Source organism: Conger conger, chromosome 11, assembly GCF_963514075.1.
Source record: "Conger conger chromosome 11, fConCon1.1, whole genome shotgun sequence".
Classification (NCBI taxonomy): domain Eukaryota; kingdom Metazoa; phylum Chordata; class Actinopteri; order Anguilliformes; family Congridae; genus Conger; species Conger conger.
In genome coordinates, this window is record NC_083770.1 from 11496817 (window position 1) to 11505854 (window position 9038).

Genomic DNA, 9038 nt, shown 5'->3' on the forward strand with positions numbered 1-9038 from the left:
AAAACAAAAAAAACATTCATTTCAGCTCTTAGTTTAGAGACATTCCCAGAAGTGAAATATGAAAAAGTGGGGAAAACAAAACTAACAGGAAAAACTCAAGTATTAAGACAGGAAGGCAGAATACAGCTGTTGCTTGTTACTGGGACGCAGTCTAATCCCAGACTGGGGGGTGACGGCTTCTGTTCCAGACCAGCGCTAAATCACCCGATTCAACCAAAGCAGGCTCTTGAAAGTGGCAGCGAATTGGATGACTCGGGTGTTGTAGCGTTGAGCCAAGAGAGAAGCTAGCAAGCTAACGTGGCAGCCATTCACGGGTAGACCGAGACCGCACTTTTGGAAGCGGGGGACAGGAAAGGGCGGGTATGGGGAGGAATGGGGGTGGGGACTGTTGGGGGGGTGGGGACTGTTGGGGGGGGAGGGACTGTTGGGGGGGGAGGGACTGTTGGGGGGGGAGGGACTGTTGGGGGGGAACGGGACTGTTCGGGGGGGGGGGCAGTTTGGAGGGGGGGGATGTTGGGAGGGGGGCTGTTGGGGGGGGGGGGCTGTTGGGGGGGGGCTATTGGGGGGGGGGCCCTCACTTAACCTTGTGGTTGGTCCCGTTGGTGCCATTGGTGCCGTTGGTTCCGTTGGTCCCGTTCTGCAGGACCTTGGGGAGCCGCTTGCCCTTGGTGTAGGCGTGGTACCAGAAGTTGATGAAGAGGCAGAGGAAGAGCAGGCCGTACAGGCCGATGATGTAGATGAAGATGGGGAAGCGGTAGGAGCAGTCCTTCATGAAGAAGTACTGGCCAATGTGCGAGGTCACCAACACAAACTGGATCTGAGACGCCAAAACACAGGAACACTCAGAACACCTCCCACACTGGACAAGCAGCCAAGTACCTGAAGGCTTCAGACTCCAGGCCTGGAGGGGGCGCTGTGCTACAAGTATTTTAGATCGGCTCAAAAGTCCACAAGCCTAGTTTCCAACACCTAAATTAACTGCAGCCCTCCAGGAGTGGAAATAAAATAAAATAAACTTGCAGACACTGCAGTCCTCCAGGACTGGCATGAAACCCACAATTCATGATCTTAATTAAAATGAACTAATTACTTCATTTCCTGAAGTTAATTCCCTTCTATTCAACTGACCCACCCCCTGACCCCCCAACCCCCTGACCCTCTGACCCCCCCCATCCCTACACTCACCAGCTGGATGGAGGTCAGGTGCTTCTTCCACCACAGGAAGCGCTGGTAGGCAGGGCCCAAGGCAGAGAGGCCATAGTAGGTGTACATGATCACGTGGACGATGCAGTTGAGGAAGGCGTGGAAGGTTCCCATCCCACCTAGAGACAGGGGAGCAGGGAGACACACGCTCAGCTACGGGTAAGGGTGCGGGTTTAACGCACTTTCATCCTCATATTTTCGCCTGGAGGAGCGGGGGAGGGGATGTTACCTCCGGCAAACCGGACACCGAACCACCAGGTGAAGGGCATGATGGCGTGGTGAATGACGTGGAGAAAAGTGATCTGGCTGGTCTTCTTCCGCAGGATGAAGAAGACCTGGGGGGGGGGTGGTCAGATTGCATTTATTTGGAGGGTATTTCTGGGTGAATGGACTATGCACTAATTTAATGAAATGTAATGTAATGTACTGTAATGAATGGCTCTCCCTAAACCATGGGTGCACAAAAGGGCCAATCAATTTTGTGCCAAAGTCTGGTCTTAAATATTTAATCGACTCGATCATATCTTATCTGACATGTGTACGAGCATTGGCTACAGCTGCAGACTGCAAGCGTATCCTAATGATTTTACTCTGCTCAGGTACAGGCTTGAACCAGGGTCATTTATAGAGCTGTCAGCAAATTAAAAAGAAGGGAATCGGTTGGAACAAAATCCAGTATTCAGACCGGCCCTCAAGGACCGATGTTGCGCACCCCTGTCCTAAACTAAGCTTCACCAACCCAGACAAGGTACAAAGTAATACAGACTGTCTCCCATAGCAACTCTTATACTCACGGTATCAAGCAGCTCGATGAATTTGGAGAAGTAGTAGAGCCAGCAGATCGAGGCCATCTAGAGATACGACACAATATCGAATCAGCAGCGGTTATGCAGGCCACTAAGGCGGGAAACATGCTGTGACAGAGAGGAGGCCTGTCATGACAGAGACGGGCACGTTGTGAAAGAAGAGGTGCGTCATGATAGAGACTGGCACGTTGAGAAAGAAGAGGTGCGTCATGATAGAGACGGCCACGTTGTGACAGAACAGGAGTGTCATGATGGAGAGTGGTGTTGCTCACCCTTACGGCCTGAGGAGCCATGGAGTAGTCCACGAGATCACAGTGGAAAGAGTACCCCGTCCCCCAACCGGACATGATGAACTGAGGAGAGAGAGAGCCACACGCGTGCCGTCACACACACACACACACACACACACACACAAGCACACACACGCATACGTGCCAAGCAAGCCAAGTTACCCATTGCTCAACGGAGAGGAATCTAGTCAGACTTGTTTGTCGATCCACTGGAAGAAAGCTCATTCTAAAAATCTCCCACACTCAAACACGTCAGCGCAGATACATCTTTTTTAAAGTCCCGTTTCCTTGAGCAACTTGGTTACTTTTAATGAGAAACAAGGCGTTCTAATGAAACAGACGATATATATAAAATGTAAGCAAAGGAAGTTGCACTCAATTCCTTTAAATTCTGTGACATCCAGGTTACCTCAGGAAAGCACATCTCTCTCAGGACTGGAGTTAAGGAATCCAGGACTGGGATTAGAAACACCCGTTACAAAGGCCCCCACATGTGTCCCCCCCCCCCTCACCTCGTAGCACATGTAGAGGGAGAGAGCCACCACGCTGAAGTTGTAGACGACCAGAACGCGCTTCAGGTCATAGGGCTTGCGGTTCTCCATGAACCGCGGGCCCAGTTTCACCACAAAGTAGATGTACGCCACGATGATGACGGTCTGAGGGGCTGGAGAGGACATGAGCAGCCAGCCATCTGTCCTGGCGTCTGCACAGAGCATCACAGAACCACAGCACAGGGTCAAACTAAGCACAGGGTCATAGCATCACAGAGTCACAACACAGGGTTACAACACAGGGTCAAACTAAGCATAGGGTCAAAGCGACACAGCATTGGCTCACAGGTTAAACTAAGCACAGGGTCAAAGCGACACAGCATTGGCTCACAGGTTAAACTAAGCACAGGGTCAAAGCGACACAGCATTGGCTCACAGCACAAGGTTAAACTAAGCATAGTCAAAATACAGAGTGCTGCAGCCCTGGGGCCTATTTTATAAAACTTTGAGGAATTTTTACAATAAAATGTCACATATGCACAAAGAAGTGTGTATGGTCAAAAATAAGCAGATTCATAGAACTGTATGCGTCGCCTGCATGCAATTTCCTCTTAATAAGTCACAATCAATTAGAAATCGTGTATAAGGACACGAGCCCACCCCATTAACTCCCACATTGACACATATTTGGTTAATGGAACGCCGAATGTGAATATGATATGCATACAAATCAGCTGGTCATTCCAATGAATTGTCAGTGGAAATGGAGAATTCAGACCAAAGAGAGAGAGAAGGAGAAATGTCATGAAGCGTGAAATTGAGACACTCGTTACGGAAGTGGAGGACGGATGTTGCCTGGTGGAATTATTCTGGCATGTCCAATAAAAAGAGAAATGTAGAGTAGCAGCGTGTCACAGCAGCAGAACCATTTCAGAAGTGAAAAAGAAGTGGTAGGATGCGCTTGTTCACATCCATTTTAAGTGCAAGTGACTGATACCGCCGACATTGGGGGAGAAGGCCTAGTTTGTGTGAATGTGCGCACGTTTTCACGATTGTGTTTAGAAATGTAAAATCCACATCTTACGTTGTGCATACACACCATTTATAAAGGAGGACCCTGGTGTTTGGCTCCCTGTGTTAGCGCGGAGCCCCCAGAGTTAGCATTAGCGTTAGCACGGATCCCCCGGCGTCAGCATTAGCGTTAGCGCGGATCCCCCGGCGTCTGCATTAGCGTTAGCGCGGAGCCCCCGGCGTCAGCGTTAGCGCGGAGCCGCCGGCGTCAGCGTTAGCGCGGAGCCGCCGGCGTCAGTGTTAGCGTTAGCGCGGAGCCCCCGGCGTTAGCGTTAGCGCGGAGCCCCTAGCATTAGCGCGGAGCCCCTAGCGTTAGCGCGGAGCCCCTAGCGTTAGCGCGGAGCCCCTAGTGTTAGTGCGGAGCCCCTAGTGTTAGTGCGGAGCCCCTAGTGTTAGTGCGGAGCCCCTAGCATTAGCGTAAGCGCAGAGCCCCAGCATTAGCGCAGTTAGCATTAGGACACAGAGGCAGCATCAGGGCTGTTGTGACACTCACCTCTCACTTTCATCATCTCATTGTACATACTCAGCGCCTGGGAGGGGAGCTCGCTCAACGCCATCTCTCCTGGTGCCACCCTGCAGAGAGAGAGGAGGATTTTGGGAATGTAAGTACGAGTATGGCGCTGGAGGGGAAGGCGAAAACTACTGGAGCAGCTTCAATCACAGACCAGTGTCGAATACCAACAGTTGAGCTGAAAACATAAGGACAGGCAGAGACCACTGAAGTGTATCAGCGGACCCTGCAGCCATGCCCATAAACGTGTACAAACAGGAGCTATGCCGCATCACTGTGGATACAGGTGATAAGGACACACACATAATGCAATAAAACCAGGACTGTGCCGTGTTCAATGCAAAAGCTGTGGTGAAGTAAATGGCGCTAGCAGGATTAGCAGGCCCACCGTGTGGAGAGGCCAGCGGACCTGCGTTCATATGAAAGAGCTTTGAAATGGAGGCAAGCTGCACCTACTTTCAGGCCCCAAGGCAGGGATACTCTTACCGCACCTCTCCACTGACCCACTGTCAGCTTAGCAAACCTTCACTTTAGCGCTGGCAAAAGGGGAAAAACTGATCTGGAGTCGGTCCCGCGGGGGCTGAATCTGACTACACCTCAGGGAAAACGAGAGCTCCAGCTCAAGTTTAGCAGCATTCTTCACTGCCATTTCGGGCAGGGAACGGACGCGTCACCCCACCCCCCCAACAGCCTGCGGTCACCACGGAAACAGCTTTGGTCTGGAGGACCACATTGCAATGCAAACGCATGGGAGGCAGGTCAAATGCCATATATATCAATTTCAGGTGAAGTAGCTTCAAAGAAAGCACTTGAAACCACCTCAAAGTCACTGCAGGGGGGGGAGAATTTACAGTCCAGTTCCTTTTCTTTTTTAAAAACAATAACAGCAACCAAGTGTCACATTGCTTGTGCAAGATAACAGACAATGCCTGCCCCCCTGCCTGCTATACAAAGAGGGTCTGCCATTCTCAACAATTTAACTACACAAAACCCGTTTCCGACTATTTGGATTTATCCCGGCACGCATGGCTATGAGAGGGTTCACAATGGAATAGGCTACAAAGCAAAGTGTAAACCATCGACCACACCTGACCTGCTCCTCCACCATCATCTACAACCAACAACAACCATCAGCAAACATCTCAGGCCCAAGATCTCTCGGAAGTTTGACCCAGAATCACATTTGAGAGAAAGAAGTTTCTTTGAGAGATTAGAAAGGCAGAAAGCTGTGCCAAGCATCAGAAGAATTCAGTGAGGTAATCTTCATTAACCCGAGCGTCAGGTTATATTGTGGACAGGTTACATTACAGCTGGCTCAAGTGCAGTGGCGGAAACGTCAATCATTGACACCCAAGAAAAACACAACATTAACTAGCCTCTCTGTCTAATTTCTTGCCTAATTCTTTAAAGCAGCAACAATCCACATACTGGACCAAAAAAAACAACAAAAAAAAAACCCTGACAAATCCAGAAACTCGTCTTCAAGCCCTGGGCTGTCAAAATAAACTCCGTAATTAGTTTATACAGAAGAAGGAACCAACCGGAAACAGAGAGGGGGGGGCCTAGAATAAGAGCTGACGAGAATTTGATTGGATGAGAGGGACTCCACTCCAGCCAGTGAAGAGAGACTTTGCGGAATTTGCATGCACCAAAATTCCAACAACGGCCACTACTCCATAACACATCAATCACAGGAACTAAATCAGGCAGGTTTAGACACCCGCTTAAAGTCTGTAACTCTTCAGCTTGCCTTGCAGACATGGGAACCTAGGTGGGGGGGGGGGGGGTGTCTATACCCACCACCACCCACACAAATACAAACTCCAAGTTCGGAGCTGCAGAATATTAATATCCACCATTTCCCCACTGGTGATTTGGGGCGCCCCTGGCTCATGGCAAAGGTTTCGGGAGGGGGTGCTCGGTATTGCTCAGTATAGAAAACCCACTCACTGGACTTCCACAGCAACCAGACTGCAGGGACCACACAGGTATCCCAGACTGCACTGCAGCCCGGAGAGTCAACAGCTTATTTAACCCGCACACGGCAGTGAAAAACATTCATTCACGGCATTACGAATCCGTTCCCAAGCATTTTGCAGAGTGAGGCCCAACAAACTGCACTGCAGTCATCCCAAACACCTCACCTTTTAAACGTCAGTCTACACTGCAGTTTTAAAACCAGGAAAGAATGTTTAGACCTACTGCTCACTTCGGAGAGGGGTGGGCCGTGACATGCTGTACGTTTACAGTGTTGGGAAATTCCAGGACACGGATTATAATGAGGTGCCAAAATCAGTCGTTGGTAATAAAAACAGTGTCTGCAACATAAATGTTTACCCAAATGCTTACCAAGAAAAATAAGACCAGCTTTTTTTGGGGGCCAGGAACAGTATTCTTCGGTCATGGAACAGTAACCTTGTATTAACGCCATCACTGTTGCAGCATTTCAGGTTCAGCAAGTGACATTTCGCAATTCCAGGCTGAGAAATGCATTACGAGCAGTTCTGTGAGGAGCGGATTCATCCACTCTTGGCACCAAATTCAAAACATCTCAAGCTGTGAAGAGACACACAGGAATCTCACTCTTTCACTGACAGGTTTCTCTGACAGACCTCAGTAAAAATCACCCTGCACACATATCCCAAGTGTCTGATGATGCAGAAACCACAGAATGAAATCCCAAGACAGTGGTAGAGTAGCCCTACAAGCACTGAGGCCCTCCAGGACCAGGGTAGAGTAGTCCTACAGACACCGTGGCCCTCCAGGACCAGGGTAGAGTAGCCCTACAGACACTGTGGCCCTCCAGGACCAGGGTAGAGTAGCCCTACAGGCACTGTGGCCCTCCAGGACCAGGGTAGAGTAGCCCTACAAGCACTGTGGTCCTCCAGAACCAGGGTAGAGTAGTCCTACAGGCACTGTGGCCCTCCAGGACCAGGGCAGAGTAGTTCTACAAGCACTGTGGCCCTCCAGGACCAAAATATTTACTAAAAGGAACAAATAAGTAATTACTCCAACGGTTTAGTCAAATGTAATAACTGAAAAGGTATATGAAAGTTTAAAATGCTACCATTCTCCAACAATCAGTCCTTGGTTTGCTCGGGTTAAATCTTTGATCCGACGCAAGAATTGCTCGGCAACCAAAGTAAAAAATACCGTCTCAGCAGCGAACAAACAGAACCCCCCTTACTTCATCCCAATTTAATTTAACTTCACTTGTCATGGAAACGATAGCAAATATGCGCACCTGTCAATAGATTACACATATGCCAGGGCGAAAAAGGCGAAAGCAAAAGTCCGCCTTTCTTCATTGCCCAAGGCTAGACTTCTCTTCACGCAAACGTTAATAGGCTAGTTATATTTGAATTATCCAAATCAACACTGGGTAGTGAAGAATGAAAAATAAACCAAACTACTACTTTTAACAAGAATTGCAGCCACAATTATTAAATTGAGCAAGAAACCGATCAAGACTCAGGTTCAGTTCAAAGCTGGTAGCGGATGAAAAAGCGCTGCTGTAAGGATGTCTGGTGCAAGGTGATTCAAATAAAGTTGCACTCACACACACTCACACACATTAGTCCAAAAAGGGACTACGGGTGGCAGTAAACTGATACAAAAGTAGAGAACTGCCAAAGTGTTCCGTTTTTTCAACCAACTACACTTTTGCCTAGTATCACACGGTAGGTTCATAGCCGTGGTAAACGGCTAAGCAAAGCTTTAAGAAACCTGCGTAAAGTCAATTACAGACCTCCGTGATTGATGCTGCGAATACGGCACACGTCCAATACAACCTCTGTCGGCAACAAAATAACTTAAATACACGTTCAGATGCTGTCATCTGTAGTAAGCTAAGCATAGGTATTAAGCAGCAAGCAAATTTCGATTTATCAAATAATTTACAAGCGGTTCCACACACCTGCGGTTCTCTGAGAAGCCGAGTACTCCAGCGCCTGCCCTGCGCGCCCGCAAAATGAATCTGGGAGGGGTGAGCGGTTTATTCCCCAACAGTAAATCTCCTCCCGTACAAATGGCGGAAGGTGGTGGCTTTTTTCTTCCTTTTTTCCTCAGACGATGAACACAGCACAAATAAGCCAAGTCGCACAGAATATGAGCCAATCAGGGTGGGGCGAGCCCAGTTTTAGTTGAGGGAAAAAAACTCACCGAACAAGAAAGTTAAGTTTATCGCATCTCTTGTTCCACAACGAAAATTCCTAGTAGACGGAAGGTGAAACGCCTTGACCAATCATAAAAGATGGTGCTTTGCGATTTTACTAAAAAATCTTCAACCAACTTGAAAAACTTCACCAACCTGTTGATTCGACGCCTTCGGAAGCCCCCAATACAAAAAAGTGGTTTGGAATTTTCTGTAATATTCGGTGCGATAACATTCTTATTGGTACTTTCTTCTCTATTACATGTTTTTCTTCATTTATTCAGGTCCATAGCTATGTACATGAACAAAAGAAACACATTTAATAAATGTATATAGGGCCTAACCAAAATTTGATTTAACAAGGAAATCATTCATTAAAAAAGAAACAACCGTGAACCGCCTTTCATCTATTTATGGAACGATGTTTATGCGCGCAAGTCCGGCAAGAACGGACACACTTCCCTTGCCACCGACTTCTGAGAAACTTCAAAAACCTCCAACAATCTGAACCAA

General features: G+C 48.4%; 1 protein-coding gene across 2 annotated transcripts; it reads right to left on the reverse strand.

The window, feature by feature from the left end:
• Nucleotides 1-529: 529 nt before the first annotated feature.
• On the reverse strand, nt 530-8472 carry elovl7a (ELOVL fatty acid elongase 7a). Of its 2 annotated transcripts, none has more exons than XM_061261481.1 (8): nt 8289-8472; nt 4355-4434; nt 2812-3002; nt 2282-2362; nt 1998-2054; nt 1433-1538; nt 1186-1322; nt 530-817 (listed from the first exon to the last, which is right to left on the reverse strand). In XM_061261481.1, the coding sequence occupies exons 2-8, from the start codon at nt 4416-4418 to the stop codon at nt 575-577; spliced, it is 879 nt and encodes a 292-aa protein (XP_061117465.1). In that variant the 5' UTR covers nt 4419-4434; nt 8289-8472; the 3' UTR covers nt 530-574. The 2 variants fall into 2 exon arrangements, with proteins under 2 accessions (XP_061117465.1, XP_061117466.1); XM_061261482.1 differs by lacking the exon at nt 8289-8472 and adding an exon at nt 6722-7253.
• Between the last annotated feature and the right edge of the window lie 566 nt (nt 8473-9038).

Excerpts from the sequence above, each read along its gene's own strand:
- elovl7a (XM_061261481.1), bottom strand. The coding sequence starts at position 4,418 with ATGGCGTTGAGCGAGCTCCCCTCCCAGGCGCTGAGTATGTACAATGAG. Across the intron at positions 1,539-1,997 it reads TCATCGAGCTGCTTGATACC|GTCTTCTTCATCCTGCGGAA; the intron begins GTGAGTATAAGA and ends CCCCCCCCCCAG. Across the intron at positions 818-1,185 it reads ACCTGACCTCCATCCAGCTG|ATCCAGTTTGTGTTGGTGAC; the intron begins GTGAGTGTAGGG and ends TTGGCGTCTCAG.